General features: G+C 38.7%; 3 protein-coding genes across 3 annotated transcripts; 2 read left to right on the top strand and 1 right to left on the bottom strand.

Moving 5' to 3' along the window:
• The first annotated feature begins 352 nt into the window (after positions 1-352).
• LOC108028578 (cytosolic Fe-S cluster assembly factor NUBP2 homolog) lies at positions 353-1599 on the top strand. The gene is made up of 3 exons (XM_017100485.3): positions 353-542; positions 605-1047; positions 1349-1599. Exons 1-3 carry the CDS (start codon positions 432-434, stop codon positions 1575-1577), a joined length of 783 nt encoding a protein of 260 aa, XP_016955974.1. The 5' UTR covers positions 353-431; the 3' UTR covers positions 1578-1599.
• Positions 1600-1727: 128 nt separating this feature from the next.
• Positions 1728-15624, bottom strand: LOC108028577 (uncharacterized). Its single transcript, XM_017100482.3, has 3 exons — positions 15389-15624; positions 13483-13684; positions 1728-3802 (listed from the first exon to the last, which is right to left on the bottom strand). The coding sequence occupies exons 2-3, from the start codon at positions 13544-13546 to the stop codon at positions 2436-2438; spliced, it is 1431 nt and encodes a 476-aa protein (XP_016955971.1). The 5' UTR covers positions 13547-13684; positions 15389-15624; the 3' UTR covers positions 1728-2435.
• On the top strand, positions 8040-10590 carry LOC108028579 (uncharacterized). Its single transcript, XM_017100486.3, has 3 exons — positions 8040-8155; positions 8837-9172; positions 9998-10590. Exons 1-3 carry the CDS (start codon positions 8048-8050, stop codon positions 10154-10156), a joined length of 603 nt encoding a protein of 200 aa, XP_016955975.2. The 5' UTR covers positions 8040-8047; the 3' UTR covers positions 10157-10590.
• Positions 15625-16372: the final 748 nt, after the last annotated feature.

The raw sequence follows: 16372 nt of genomic DNA, 5'->3' as shown, positions 1-16372 counted from the left end.
ACAGGGGAGCTGCCAGACAGTATACGGAGCGTAGATGGTGTTCCAGTTAGATTTCATTTAATGTATTTAAATATAAAAAATATTGTAACCTTAGTGTAACAATCAAGCTCACTTATTCAAGAACAATAACTAACCTAAAAGAAGACTACTTCTCCAGTTGAAAAATTGAATATCAACTTCTATTATATTTTTAAAATCTATTGTTTTTATATAAGCAATTAAATTAATATATATATATATATATAATAGTTAAGAGAACAGCAAATTCAAATGATTTTATTTTTTTAAGATATTGAAGAACTATTAAAACACATGAACACCCTTAACGTGATTAATGCACCCCTGAAACAGCTGATTGCACTTGTTGACCAAAAAGCAATGAACGATTTTGTTCTCATTTCCTAATTTACTTCTCTTTAAACCGTGTTAAAATGCTGGATAAGGTTAAAAATGTTATTGTAGTGCTCTCCGGAAAGGGCGGAGTCGGTAAATCCACAGTGAGCACCCAATTGTCGCTGGCCCTGCGAAAGAATGGATTCAAAGTAAGCCAAACAATTTCACCACAAAACATGACTAGTTAAATAACGCCTTTTCCATTGCCCAGGTTGGCTTGCTCGATATAGATCTGTGTGGACCCAGTGTGCCCTATCTTTTGGGCTTGGAAGGACGTGACATATACCAGTGCAGCGAGGGATGGGTTCCCGTCTATACGGACGAGTCCCAAACCCTGGGCGTGATGTCAATTGGCTTCCTCCTGAAGAAGCGTGAGGACCCGGTCATTTGGCGCGGACCCAAGAAGACCATGATGATCCGACAATTCCTCACCGATGTCAGGTGGGATGAGTTGGACTACCTAATCATCGACACTCCGCCCGGTACTTCGGATGAGCACATCACCGTGATGGAGTGCCTCAAGGAGGTCGGATGCCATGGAGCCATCATAGTGACCACTCCGCAGGAGGTGGCCCTGGACGACGTGCGCAAGGAGGTCACCTTCTGTAAGAAAACCGGCATCAAGATCGTGGGCATCGTCGAGAATATGAGCGGGTAAGTAAATTCTAGAAAATAAGCTGTGTGGTTGCAAAGATTTGATTTCTATAAGCTTCATAAAATTACCAAAAATTAAGTTCAACGAATTTTAGAACCAACGTTCTCCATATTATTATAAATCGTTAAACCAAAAAAGTTAATCACTGGTGGGGTTACTAATTTATTGAATATGCAAATATGTATGTATATTAAGTGCACGGCTGCGTGTCAAGTTTACGTCGGGTTGACACCTGTGGACTTAACCAGGTGATAATTTGTCTGATGTTTGACTAAATTATCTTTTATTTGATCTCTCCAGGTTCGTGTGCCCCCATTGCACCTCATGTACCAATATTTTCTCCTCAAACGGCGGCGCTGCATTGGCCACGTACGCCGAAGTACCACATCTTGGAACTCTGCCCATAGATCCACGTGTGGGCGTTTTGGCGGGCAGCACTGTGTCCGTATTGGACGAGCTGCCGGATTCCACGACGGCGGCGGTGTTCACTAATCTAGTTGAGAATTTGAAATCGCTTACGGTCACCTAATAAAATCAAACAAAATCCTGAACTATTTGTAAGTTTAAATTCTTTCTTTATTTTCAAACTTACTTTTTCTTTTTGGGATAAGCCGATAAGAATTTTGTGAGACTTACCATATTTTTCTTCAACTCCCATTGTCAAGTTATAACAAACATATTTTCGTTTTCGAATAGCTTTGGTTTTTTCCTCTTTATTTTTCATGCTCTTTGCGTTTAATATATAATAATATAATGGTAATAAAGGAATGAATGAACATAGTTGAGGGAATCAACTAAAATAATTTAGTATTGAATGAGTGCGCGCTTTTCTTTTAACATATAATTACTTTAATGCTAGAATTCTGGTTTTACGGTAATTATAATTTACAATCAAACTAAAGAGTTTTCTATTAATACTTTCCAATTACAATTACTTTTGTATGCCTTAACAGATTTTCTCGCTTTTGCTATTTAAAACTATCACATTAAAGAAGGTTGTCTAACTGCTTAAACTAATCGCTAGCTATTGATTTGAGCATAGTCTTAAGATCGAGTGCCAGTGCACCATGTTGATCAATCGGCTTGGCTGCTTTCAATGTCTGTAGGTTGTCCTTAAATTCTGCGAAATTATTTTAAAATGCTCTCCTGACTGACCACGAAGTTAGTTTCTTTGCCTAAGTAGAATTAACATGCAGACTTCTTCCACTATTTTGGTATATTTTCCTCTAGTCGAAGCTAGATGAAAGATTTTTAAGATCAAAAATCAGTCTGCGGGAGGATGTAAATCACACAGAGAAAAATATCTTTTCATTTTAAAATAGATTCCATCTGTGACATGTTACGAATATATATATCTTAATATAACATGATAAACTGAGATGGCAACCTATGAGTTTGTCTGTGCAGGAATCACAAGTTTTGCTTCATTTTCTTTCGTATCGTTACATTTCACATTCACATAAGAGCTCAATTCTCTGCCTGGCACTATCTGATATTTCTTGATCGAACAATATCTCCTATAAAGCCAGATCGCCGTAATAATAACCACCAGTACGCCAACTGCAGCTCCTCCAGACACCCAGGTGTAATCATTCTTTATTTTCTCTTGGGGCACATCAACATAGTTAGGGTTCGATCTGCGATGGACCTCTGAATCGTTGGGATCCTTAACTTGGCTGGTGGATTCGGGGGCCAAAGCTTCTGGCTGATTGGTCATGGGCCCATCGGTTATCACAGAGAAATTGATTTTAGCCGTCTCTGTGGATATATCAATGCTGTCTTCCGCAGTTTTCTCAGAACTTAGGTCAATATTGGTAATACCATCATCTGTATAAGTTTCAGGAGAAGTGCTCGAACCTTTGAAAGTTTCAATATCGTCGGTTGTGGTGGGACTTGTGGTAGTCTCAGTCGGAGAATCGGAGCTGGAAGTCCCTTCTTCTACTTCTGGGTACTTGAGATCCGGCGATTCGGAAGAGACAATAACTTCAAGGGTTTCAGAGCTGGAATCTGTAGTTATAACACCGATACTGGTTGATTCACTTGTGATTGGAGTGGTTGTGAAGATTTCGCTTGCCTCCGTAACGAGAGTAGAACTTTCGGTTGGAATAGTAGAGCTGTTGACCGCACTGGACGATTCGGTTGCCTCCAAATTCGGAGTAGAAGTTTCAGGTGACGTCGTAGAGTTTATATACTTAATGGTTATTTCCTCTGAGCTGCCATCATCATCTACAATCTCGGGACCCTGAGTTGTCTCATCAAATGGCATATGACCATTGTAGGAACCACCCTCATCGAGTTCCTCCGGGCAAACCAAACAGCATACTCCCCTGATCGCAATGGGATTACTGCATGGATAATTATGGTTGCATTGGACAGATTCACGGGATACGTATCCAGCTAGACAAGTGGCGGTTGTACAACCATTGTTTTCTTTCCAGACATCGCCAAGCTCCTTGTACTCATTGTTATCGGTCAAACAAATGGGTATTTCCTCTTCCACGGCACACATTTCCTTACATTGAACTGCCAGTGGCTCGCAGGGATCGCACACGGTGCACTTGTTCTTATAGAATCTCATTTTTGAACCATCGCAGACGGGTTCCTCGTCGCGGCATTCGTAGCGGGGACAACAGCTACTCGGAAGTCCGCTTCCCCTTTCCACCTCTACAATTACATTGTCGCAAATGGGTATCTCGTTTGGACAAGGCGGGCACGTCTCCTCCAGAAAGCTATCGGTGTCAATAATTGGATGAGCTGGAAAAAGTGAGAAAGAGGGAATTCGTTAGAGTTTTTAGAGAGGTAATAGGATATAACTATATAGGCTATAGGCTTCGGAGAAAAAATTGTAAATCTGGTTAATCATCATCAAGAGCAACAAGGTTCTACACAGAACAGAAATACGATACCCGAAAAATTCCGATCTTATTTAAATGCCCTTCAAGTTCAATATTAACATATCGATCGATCTTGAAAATCACATTCCACCCCGCAAACCTTGTAGCCATGAATTATTCAATAAATCTAGAGGTAAATTTATAAAAATGGCAATTTGATTAGGCACACACTTGGGAAATTTCTCCAAGAAAGCAGAAACCCAATCAAAACAAACGGAATGATATTTATTTTTGGTGGAATACAAAGTACGGGAGTGACACTCTCGTTTATCATTTATTTATTGTTATTGATTTTTGACATTTTATCATTGAATTATGTATAAAAGGGGGAAGAAGACGCCAGAGCGATAAAACTGGGAATGGCAAAGTATAGAAGACCAGCAAAAGAAATACAAGTGCACTGCGAAACAAACACGAAAGATTTGAAGACCTCCCTTATTGGATCGATGTGAATCGATCGTTTCATTGAATCAATATTGCCCCAATTGCGGGTATTATCAATTTGGTGTGGTAAAGTTTTGTTACAAAAATGCGTCGCATCAAAACTTGTTACAAAGTCTTCCCGATCGTGATCGAAGGTTATCAATTATTTTCGATATTGACGTCACTGTCGCAGACTTTGTAGGTGAAGCGCATTTAATTGAACGTAATTTAAAATAGATATAAGTTGTTGCTTTCGCCGTTGTGGCTTTATTCTTTGGCTATCAGGTCGTAGCGATCTATATGACAGGCAGCAGACGGGGCAATTATTCATGTGTGTGGCTATGTGTGCGTGACCGTACTCGTTTGATTGAGAAGCGCATAGAAGGGCGCTGAAAATGTCAGGGGAGAGTGCGTGTTGGGATCAATAGAATTTTTCGGAACACCTTGAAATTCCAACTTGTTTGTTTGTCTTCTATTTATAGGCGATCTGCAGTGTCGACAGAATTTACAAATTATAGATATAATTCTTCTTTTAGTTCAGGAAAATGCCAAACCATTTCTTGGAGTTTCCTTTGCATTGTTAAGCGAAAATCCGCGAACCGCTTCAGAAAAAATTCATTCTGAATCTAGATTCTGGCTAAAATTGTTTTTCTACAGACAAATATGCACTTAAATGCTTAGCTAGACAATAAATTGGCAATGAGCAAGGTATATTGCGTTCTTCGCTTTGGGTATTCATTTATTTGCCATAGTATATTATATTTTTGTGGCTTTGCACTGCGGGTTTATTGACCCGAATGGATAGTGGATAATTTTTTTATCGCCTTTGGGTCAGCAAAAAATAAAAGAAAACGGCAATAAAAAAGAGAGACATGAGACGGCGGGGCGTTGGAGAAGGTTTCCAGGTTCCAAAGGTTACAATAATTCGATGCAAATTACCTAAGCACATATCCGCCTCAGAAATGGGTCGGGGCTCATTAGCGGAGATCTCTGGCGACGTCGATGATCATTATGGTTGCGATTATGATGATGATTGTATAGGGGAGCACCAGCAGAAGTGCTACTGGCCACTTACGTCACCGGTCTGGCCACAGATACAGTGAAACCGCTGAGATATACAGATGCGGAGGGAGATACAGATACGGATACTTTGAAGCTGCGAACGAGGCGATCCATATTTCTTTTTGATTGATCTACAGCCGAAGGCCGGCATGCAAAAATGCAATTCAGGCAGCGAGGAGCAGAAAAGCTGAGGACCAGCAGCTCACAAAAACCAGATACAGATACGGCGAAATGAATTCCAGTACAATTAGCAGTCGCTTATTTTTGTTTCTAATTTGTGTATCTTTTTTGTTTTTGTTTTTCCTGACACGCTTGTCGCTGACATGCAAAGTTACTTAAACCAAACAAAACGAACATTACACGACAAAATACTAAAAACAAAAAAAAAAAAACAAAAAATCAAGGGGAGGAGGTCGACGTTTACTTTAAACTACTATCTAAAAGGTCGTCGTTTTGCGGGGGCACGAGGGGCCCCAAGATGTTAGCCGTTACAAGCGACAAAAAGACCGTCCAAACAGTTGATGGAGTAATTAGAGAGCGTTCAAGTTCGCTTGAAGCCAGAAAACAAAACGAGAAACTATTTAGTTTTGTCATTTTTGCTATTTTGCCGGCTTTTTCTATTTTACCCACTCACGTCAATCACCGCGAACATTGAAAAAGTGTCTCTTTGATAATTCGCTGATGGCGAATCCAATTTTCTGTCGGGAATTATCATATATTCGTACATTTTATGACATTTTAAGCGAATTTTTGGTCATTATGGCGGTCATAAAGCAGTGACTTTAGTAACCCGAAAACCAGGAAGACAGCAATTCGTTAAACTGTGATTTACTAGCCATGAATCACAGTAATGAACGGGGAGTGAGTCATGGTTCACACTTTCAATGTTTCCAGGAAAATACGTTGTAAAATGGACCAACCTTCATGGTACCTATAAAATTTTTGAAATGGTTTTTATGTAAAACAGTTTCCAAGAATATGCAAAATACGTAGTAAAATGTTTGTAAACTGGTTTTTGCAGCAACCCACAAAAGTCACTGAATAAATCACAATCTGAAGAGCTGAAAAAATCCTCACTCAATCAAATGTAACTCATTAAATAAAAAAGGCCTATCACATTTGAAGTCACCCAACCATGTATGATTAATTCAACAGAATATTTCCCCTTTAACACAGCTAATACCCGTGTTTATTATTTTATTAACCGAACTGTATTTTAAGCACTCCCATTGACCATTGTGGTCGTAAACAAAAGCTTTCAAAATTAAAATAAACTATGACATATGTGATTTAATCACACCCGAATTAAACGGCTATATAATCCATGTATAGCATGGGGGAAAATGTGACATCAGACCTGCGGTAATCAGTACTATATTTTTGTGAATTTGTTGCGTTCTAACAGAACAAAAAGCAATCAATCTTTTTTGTTAACGTCTCTCGCACGTCCTAAGAAAGCGTAATTTATGCGATTTAATTTAATCGCCAGCTTGTAGAGCAAATAATCGCTCGTCACTCCAGATTCGGTTGCTTTCCGCATAGCTACCAATTAAGAGAGTTGTACTGAATTGTTCAGTTCGCTTCACGGTTAGCATTACCATTAGCCGGCCCCATTAACGTGCCTTCCTTTTTTTGCCATCTGCTAATACTTCCACCTTTTGATATACCACCTGAGTAACCCCCGAAAACCCCAGAACCCCCCTAAGTTTATAGAGTGACCAACTAATTGCGTAAACAAAACATTTTCGTACGCTCAACGCTTTCTATTTTTTACCTTTCTGGCCCCGTTTAAGCCAGCGGCGACAGGAGTATTAAACCTTATCTTAATTATAGATCAATTATGTTAGAGGGGGCTACCAAAATGTACTCGGCCGCACATCATTAATTATAAGTGCAAACTGAAGTCAGCCACATGGGAAGGGTAAGCGCGCCAAATGGCACACAAAGTTGGCTAATGCGTATCGCAACTCTAACCCGCAGATAAGTTATGGTAATTAGTCTAGAAGGTTGCGTTAAAAATAAATACGAAAAATGTATAACTAAATATAAACATTAATTTAATGAAAGTCTAATTCGGCTTTAATGTATTTGTTCTAAGAATAATGGGTATTTTATAAATATTATATCACACACCAATACCAAAATAAGCAAAGAAGCAATTGCCATATAAACATTAGCTAAAATAAATCAGCAATGTTTTTATTGAACCCACCTTAGCAAAACGCCAAAAATCGAATTTAGCAAATATATACATTTTTAAAAACAATAAAAATCCCTCTATATATATGTATCTGCAAAACAAATTGACAAATTATTTCACATGCAAAAATGAAAGCAAAATCGGGGACCTGCCAAGAATTCTGATGGGGAGATGGTTGTCCCCCGGTGATTATTCCGCATTATATTGTACAAATTGCACAATTACAATTAAATTATACGGCTCAGCGTAAAATGTCTGATTAATGACAACCTCCCCCAATTCCGGTCCCCTTGTCAACCCACAAACAAAAAAAAGGCGAAACGAGAGCAGGCAAACAGATGTGCGGCGATATTCAATTTATATGTTGTGTATACAAAATAATAATAATTAGTTTTTAATATTTACTGCACTGGGGCCGCAATGTGTTGTCTTTCGACGGTCATTGTTAGTACGATGAGCGACGCCTTTCTGCTGGGATTATTATGCTGCCTGATACTGCCGGTTCTCATTCAGCCGTCGTTGGCAATCGTACGTAACCCATGTGATTTATACTAAATACTGTGAGGAATCGTGGTACAGTCCAAACAGCTTAGCAAAATGTGTTAAATAAAATTTTAAATAAAAAGTGTGCAAATTGGAATTATTTAAACTACAATAAAATACTTAAAATAAAAATAGTAATAGTCCGTCTGTCCGAATGAACGAAACTTTGGGAATGCAGATTCTAGAGATTCTTGCACACACTTTGGAAAATTTTTTAAATTTTTAAAATCTAACTATTTATTGAAAAGTTTTAAGAAAATTAAGGTTTTGGTCAAGTGCGAGTGCGTTTTCTCTTGTTTGAAATTATAATGAAACATAATATAAAATTATTTAAATTATTTTTTACTAATAGAAGTGTTTCATACGTGTAAAAAGTACAAAATAGTATTTAGAGAAACAATATAAAGTGTTCAAGCCAAGTAGGTTTTCAAAGAAATTACGCATCCGGCTAAAAAAGAGATACCTCTTTCCTAAAATTAATATACCGGCATAATAAACCATTTCAATTCAAAAAACCGATCCACTTAAAATTCAAAAATATTCCACCAAAGAGAATGAGATGCACTTTTGTTTTCCCTCGCCAAAAGTAGCCATCGTGACTAAGACCAAAGGTTTATAGATCCAGCATACGATGCGCATTTGTTTAATGGGCTCACCCACTTGTAGCGCGATTTCGAGATACGTTGGCGGGACATCAACTGCTCGGTCGTTGATCCCACGACTGCGGAGGTCTTCAAGTGCGAGATTGTGGAAATGCCGAAGAAGCAGGGAAATTTCCTAAACACCCTGCTCCTGCTCCGGCGACCTGTCCAGAAGATGTGGGTGGAGCTGAGTGCGGGACAGATCGCCAATCGGAAGGATCGCTTTCTCCAGCCAATCTTGAAGATTCGAGTGGATGGCTGTCACCTGATCAGCTTTCGCAGCAAGAATCGCATTCTGAACGCGGTGCTCAAGAAGCTACTGCAATCGGGAAACTATCCAGATTCCTGTCCCCTACTGGCGGTAAGTCATTTATGAAATGTATCTGATTTTCCACTCAAAGTGCTCGGCTGCTTCTTTGGACTGGTGGTATCAATAACTATTGGCAATTCGCATCACGTTGCAATGCAATATGCAAATTAAGAATAGATCATATAATAGAACATATTTTCGGACCATGCACTTCCAAGAAACTTAGGGCGTGACATTTGTATTGAGTGAGCTAAAATTGGATATTCCTCTTTATTACTTTATTGAATACAGAACAGGCAGAACAAGAAAAAACGGCTAAACAAATATTTGTATTATTGATTATTGGTTTATTTCTGGAAGAGGTATATTTTGGTTTTACATAGACCACTCCTACAAATTTATTACGTTGTTAGTTTCTGAAACGCACCTCAAAAGTATAACTATATCACATTTTTCACATATTTCATTGGCCCTTTATGGCTATTGGAATTTTTATTTCGCACCTCTGGCAGTCGATACAAGAACCCAGACACCTGATTAAACATTGAACCATTTCTGACCTACTCAAAGTCAAAATCTGATGAAAGCTTCCCGTAATCTTTATCTTTACGGTCGGGCGTAAATAGAGCAACAAATTAGTCAAATGCTCTCGCAAATAAACAGAGCTATCTATACCTGTGCGATTGTTCAGAAATACACCGCTATCGTTAAAAAACGGAAAATAAACAAATACGAACAAACAAGTGAAATGCGCACTAACCGAAAAAACCAGAACCGTTTCGCCGAACCGAGAGTTTGAATGAAACCCACATCGATATGGGCATATATCATTTTCATTCGCCTAATTCGATCTATCTATCTAATTTCCATCCGCAGAACGTCAACTATACCTCCACGCGCTTCGCCCTCAATCCGGATCACTTTCCCGTCCTCATGCCGGACATGAAGTTCAACACGAAACTGGTCTTCCAGCTGAGCAGGAACATCAGCCTGATCCGGGCCAGCGTGGATGCCGAGGTGATGAGACGATCGTAAAGAGAAATATTTCAATAAAGCACACGAAAAAGTACATAAACCAGGGGCAAATACTTCAATCTATTTATGCGTTTCCATGACTAAGTCGGTGGCAGTGACTAATGGCTTTGGCATGGGATTTGCACCGCGGTTCACTTTTAGATTAGACGGCTATCTGGAGCATTCGGTTTCCTTGTGGATTTCTTGTGAATATCTATATTTATCATTGAACCCCCAGAAAAATTTCACTGCCATGACTTTCAAATATGGTTTTGATCCACTTTTCGTGACTCATGGCCGAGGAATTTGGCAACAAACTGGTTGACTGATTTCTGCACTTCACTGTTAATTAACTATAAATATGGGATTTACCTGGTACCCCAAAGCAGATTGAAATAAATAAGTAAGGGGACTAACTGATTTCTGCACTTATTGTTAATCAATATAAATTCCTATGGCCAACAACAGTAATTTAAGAGCTTTAGCTTGTAGCCGAGATCTGATTAATCGAAAAAATTAATTAATTTGTGAACTGGTTCCGACCTATGCATGTCGTTAATCACTAATAAGTACTATAAACTGGCAGCAGATACAATATAAATCCAATTTAGTATATTCGTTAATCAGTAATAAGTATTGGAGGCTGCGTTAGGTAATAATATAATTAAAATGTAGTAGTTATAGCTAATAAATATAATATATTTTTTAATAAAATGAACATCTTTCTAAAATACCTAAAGAATTTCATTGACAAACAAGTTTAGTGAGACTCCAGATTAAACAGTATCTCATAGTCCGAAACGCAACTCTTTTATATATTATAAACAGCCTAATTTGTTGATAATGCGAGTGCAGAAAAATAATAGATTAAGAGAGCTCGGGCCCCCTTTCGAGTGTCGGCCAATCAAATTAGGAAATGACGTGAGTCTGCCAACAGCAGATATTTAGCAGAAAATAAATAGAACAGCGTTTATCGAGAGGGCCCCCAAAAAACCCTCGAACGGACTGCAATGTCATGGTCGCAGAATCTCTTTTCACATTCCTCTTTCTTTCTTCCGAGAGTGGCCCCTGATAAATGCCTTCTCGCACCACGAAAACTCAAGTGATCAAAGTCCATTTATCATTTATTGACGTCTGGTTTCGTCATCAATATTTTTGCCATGCCAAAGAAACTCTAGCCAAAGGTATATTGACTTGGGCCGGAGGAAAACCTTTGTCAAGGCCAGCCGTAAAATAAAAAGGAAAGTGTTTCCGGCCAGTCATTTCCACTTCCACTTCCATTCGCATTTGCATTTGCCACAACAAAGGCTGGAATGGTGGGGGTACGGTGACATAACCCCAAACCAGCAAAGTCGGGGAATTCTAGGCCAAAATAGTCTAGCCACCCCTAGTAACTGGTTTGGGGGAATATGGCCCTAAATAGCTCACTTAGTGGGTTAGTCAGCAAGCCCACACCGAGGGGTTAGCCGAAAAGAAAATGCACTCGGAGCAAATTTTTCAATGGAAAGTTCTATTAACTTTATAGACAATTATTTAATGTATTAAAAATTATTTTTTTTACAATCTATGGTTGAAAAAACATAAATAAAATATTATTTACCTTAGAAGTTTGTCATAATATGATATTTTTTAATGGAAAATTGAATTGAGTATAAACAAAAATATTCAATGCATTCAAAATATTTTTTGTTTACAATGTGTGGTTCTAAAGAACATAAATAAAATAAAATTTAGCATAAAAGCTTGATTTGATCTTTTCTTATTGGATCTCCGATTTAAAGATGTAAAATAAGCAATACCAATTGATTTTCACAAATACTTATAATTTTCTACAAAGTGCACTAGCACTTTTGGGGAAAATTGCCTGCACGAAAGGCGGATTACAATTTCATCAGGTAATGGAAAAATTTTCGAGGCCCTGGCCATTCCAAGAGTTATTTTCTTTATCGCCCCGTGGAAAACGGCTAAAACCTGGTGGCACTACGCCTTTCCAATGGCTGTTCTAAGTTCACTTATCGTATTCATCTGGATGGAATTTGTTGGGCAAACACGGCAACAACAAACCGCCAGTTGGCGCTATATGTCTGGGTGCTTATAAACTATATGTACGTAAAGAACACGCTCTACAACAGACTATCTGTCGTTTGTCACCCGTTCGCACCAGTTTGATAAGAGCCCCGCAGATTAAGATGGAATTCCAAATAAAAGTGCGCGTTGCCACTCCTGGGCTCTGCCACTCTATAACAAAAATCAAGACTCCCCTACAGACCCAAGGTTAAGTTCATTAGGTTTCTCTAGATTAACACATGTTTCCCCAAGATATCTCACACACTGGGCCGTGCAGTGGAACCAGGGAACTCTTTATATCGGGTGAATAAGTGGGAAAAGTGCACCCGAGATGGCATTACTCACAAAGTCAATAGTAAATAGTGGAAAAGTGCGACTTTGCTTCGAATTGTGCTTCCTTGCCTGTACGATAGTGCTATCAGTTCTGCGTATTTGCAGAAACCTATTTGCAAAAAGTAATCTTACCATGTCCACTTCTATTATTGATATTTATATAGTTTATACTAATCAATGTGCACTTGTAAAAATTAATTGGCAGAAGAGTGTGGAAGAAATGTTTTTGGAGTTGAAAATTCCCAGTCACTTAGAGATAAGCGGACTTTCTGACTATGGGAAAATTATTATACTTGAAGAATGCTAATGGTAAAGTATAAAAATCTTTCCCATTTCCCATTTGTTTTTCTGCTTTCGCATTGTGAACTTCCCCCACATCACTTTTTGTGACGCACTACAGGTGAAAATTGTTTAAACAAAAGCCTGCCCATGCCCTTCCACATCCACTATCAAGGTCAAACAGAAGCGAATGGAATAACAATAAACAATATTTTGAGAAATGCCCCAAAAACACAAAATAAAACCAAAAATACAACCGAATTTACACACACTCAGATGTTACGCGGCCATTTGAATTATCAATGAAATTCCGAAAAAAAACAAAAGCAGAAACCCCAAAATTTGCGCTCTAACATGTGTTTTTGTCCGAAAACAAAAAGATAATCAAAACAAAAAGTCGGCATGCAAAGAACGAAGAAGAAGGGGCTAGCCGCATGCCATATGGCCAAAATCGACGCTAAAGATAGTTTCCGACACGTCATGAGAGAGATCCCTGGGATGTATATATAGCCACATGATGCCGCCGCCGTGACGTAGGCTCGCGGCTTCTGGCTTTTCGTAATGGAAAGCATCTCAGTAGGGTGGGAGGAAACAGAAATCGAAGCATCCGATTGTCCGTGGCAGTGAATCACTTCATTAATGAACTAATTTGGGCTCTATTTACTCACCCACTGCTCCATATTTCCCAAGTCCAGTCCATAGAATGCAGCAATATATGATTACCTTGTCCATGACACGTGAGTAATGCGATCAAAGTCCAAAAAGTGAAATAGTATATGTATATAATCCGGCTATATATCTTTCATTTATTGTGAAATTGATATGAAAACGCGGTTACTTTTGGTGGTCTAGTTGCACTGCACTGAATCTCTGGAAAGGAAACGTAAATTACAAGTTAGTTACATTGTAGTTAAATAGCACTTCTATTGATGGTAATCAATAATGATGGCCAAATTGTTAAATATTCATTTCATAATTCCCCGAAAATTCCTATTTATTTTTATACCTTTGCCAAACAAGTGGAGAGCTCAGTGGTTGAAAAGCAACTGCATACGATCGCGCGGTGCCCCTTTTTATATAATTTTTCCCTTTGGAAACACGTATATCTATGTTATCTTACTGGAAAGGATGACGATCTCAACAGAAGGTTCATTTGTCTATTGTTTTTTGAATTTACTTACTGACTCTTATGTGTTTCTTATTTTATCTTCAATAAATAAATGATTAAAATATATTATTTATCACTGGCTTAGGTCGGAAAAAGTATCTCTTCGCTGTAAAAGTATCTAAGTTCCCTCATCTCAAAAATTGCACTTTGCACACTAATGGTACTTTGGCCTTGGGATGCACTTTTATCTTATCTTTTTCTTATGTATCTGTTTTTTGACAGCAACTATAACGGCGCAGTTCCGATTCGCACCTGGTTTTTTTTTTGCTACCCACAAGATTCGTAGATGAGATTTTCTGGTTTCCAGTCGAAGTTGTAAGCGAGTTGCCAAGTACACTCTGATTACCGCTCAAACAGGCTACCTGCGTTGTTTTCTTCGATTCGCACGATAAGTGTGTTATAACAAATGCCAAAACTGATTGCCTGATAACTCTTCAGTTTTGATACCACACACATGGGAAGGCACATGGAAGGCCAGTCGATGCACACAGTTTGGGCCAAGATAATAATGCTGAATTGGCCATAATGGGCTTTTCCTTCGCCCGATTCAGCGCTTTTCGGGGCTTGAGAAATGCATTTTTATTTTGTGCAATTACATGATTTCCGCTCGATTTCTTAGTATGTTGTGAATAGGGTAAAAGGAACCGTGTGCAAGACTTTTTAAAATATTTGTAATTTAATCACAAAAATAATTTTGTATTTAATAACTGCTGCTATTGTGGCGACTAGCCCAATGTTTCGTATGCTAATCGCTTACTATTTAAGGGTAGAGTAAGGGGTAATTAAAAACTACATAAATGTATTTTACTAGATTGAATTTCAGTTCCTCGATAGATGCGGCTTTTTCCCCTGGCATGACCACATCTGTGTTCGAGTGCACGCGAATGAAGTGTCGCTCTGGGCGACTAGATGCAGACATATTTGTGGTAATTAAGTTTGCCCGAGGGCGTCAGAATGGAAAGCTGCTAGGTAAACGACGCGCCGGAGTGGCGAGCGCGAGGGAAATCAGATTTTTCCATTATATTATTTGGCAAAAAATTGAAAAAGCAGGGGCAGAAAAAATCCGCCGACACGTGCATTTCAGCCAGTGCATTTGACCGATTCGCCCTGCTCGTTATATCACAAAGTATCTGAAAGCTCATGCGCAGACCCCTCGGACCTGTCACTCTATCGTCGTATCGCCAGTTCTGGCCATAAAAGGAAGCAGCGCATGAAATTCCATCTTTCGCACTTGCAGCACAAATTGCTCACACTGGCCAGTGAAAAACGGCACGAAAAAAAACATAACAAGATAGCGAAAAAACAAGACAAAACAGCATAAAGCCAGGGGAAATACTTAGCGCCGAAATTAGGTCGCTTGGCCTACGCAGATTACGAGCGATATTTTGGACTCGATTCGGCTTTACCTTTACCAACTGATCCAAAAATAAAACTTCATTGTACTGTTTGTTTTCAATCGACAGTCTGTCTGTCCATTTTGCCGCAGTCTCTGTTGTTTTGCCTTGTATTTTGGCAGTGCTGCGTATTTTTGTTTTGTTTAGGCCGCCGATTCTCAGGTAATAATGTTTGTTTGGCGATTTCGATTCACTAGCGCACAGCACACAACCGACTCGATTGGAGGTTCCCAGCGAACTGAAAAGGGGATTGCGCGGCGCTCTCTTTTTTCCGGCTGCCTGGCAGCTACTCTTCCGATCTTGTTTGTGTGCTCTTGGCAAATAAATCTGCCTAAATGCGTAATTACAAAAGGCAAAGCTTCGATTACCGTATTTAAACGATCTAATTTTTCGAAATTATTTTATTCACATAATGGGTTGAATTGTTCCTATGCTGAATTTAGGTTTACAAAATGTTTTAAACAATTTTTTATAATTTTAATTACTATTTTGTTGTTGTTTTTTTTTTTTTATATAATAAAACACATAGTTGCCAAATTATTTTATATTTTAGCCAGATTTAAATTAATCTAACATTTTTTGGTTCCCCTGTCTGGATTTTGCACCACTGTACGTATGCTTAACATTCAAATTACATTTTGTTTACAGTGCGTATACGCGATAACACGTATACGTCCGTTATGATCTATCGATTGCTTCAAGCGGCAGTCAGCTGTGGCCCTTAGTGTTGTAAAATGCCGATGCTCAGCACGGCTATCTTATAAAGTTGCCAGACAAACAAAACGTTCGGCGCCACGGCAACTTTCGAACTTAGCTCAGCTGGCAGCTCTGTTCACGTGACAAGTAATTTGTAGCATACTTTTCGGATGAATTTAATATGCTGCTTTTTCAAATTAAATATAAAGTAACATGAAAAAAACCTGTGAAAGAGTATTTGTAAAATATCCAGAAAAACCATTTACATTTTCCTGTTTACAAATATAGTATAAATTAAGA

The sequence above is a fragment of the Drosophila biarmipes genome, chromosome 3L, assembly GCF_025231255.1.
Source record: "Drosophila biarmipes strain raj3 chromosome 3L, RU_DBia_V1.1, whole genome shotgun sequence".
NCBI lineage: Eukaryota > Metazoa > Arthropoda > Insecta > Diptera > Drosophilidae > Drosophila > Drosophila biarmipes.
The sequence above is the reverse complement of the archived record's forward strand: the minus strand, read 5'-3'. Positions and strand labels throughout refer to the sequence as shown.

Coding starts and splice junctions, on each gene's coding strand:
- LOC108028578 (XM_017100485.3), top strand. CDS start 432: ATGCTGGATAAGGTTAAAAATGTTATTGTAGTGCTCTCCGGAAAGGGC. Junction 543..604: donor TGCGAAAGAATGGATTCAAA/GTAAGCCAAACA, acceptor TCCATTGCCCAG/GTTGGCTTGCTCGATATAGA. Junction 1,048..1,348: donor ATCGTCGAGAATATGAGCGG/GTAAGTAAATTC, acceptor TGATCTCTCCAG/GTTCGTGTGCCCCCATTGCA.
- LOC108028579 (XM_017100486.3), top strand. CDS start 8,048: ATGTGTTGTCTTTCGACGGTCATTGTTAGTACGATGAGCGACGCCTTT. Junction 8,156..8,836: donor TTCAGCCGTCGTTGGCAATC/GTACGTAACCCA, acceptor ACCCACTTGTAG/CGCGATTTCGAGATACGTTG. Junction 9,173..9,997: donor ATTCCTGTCCCCTACTGGCG/GTAAGTCATTTA, acceptor TTCCATCCGCAG/AACGTCAACTATACCTCCAC.
- LOC108028577 (XM_017100482.3), bottom strand. CDS start 13,546: ATGGACAAGGTAATCATATATTGCTGCATTCTATGGACTGGACTTGGG. Junction 3,803..13,482: donor TGGGAAATATGGAGCAGTGG/GTGAGTAAATAG, acceptor CACTTTTTCCAG/CTCATCCAATTATTGACACC.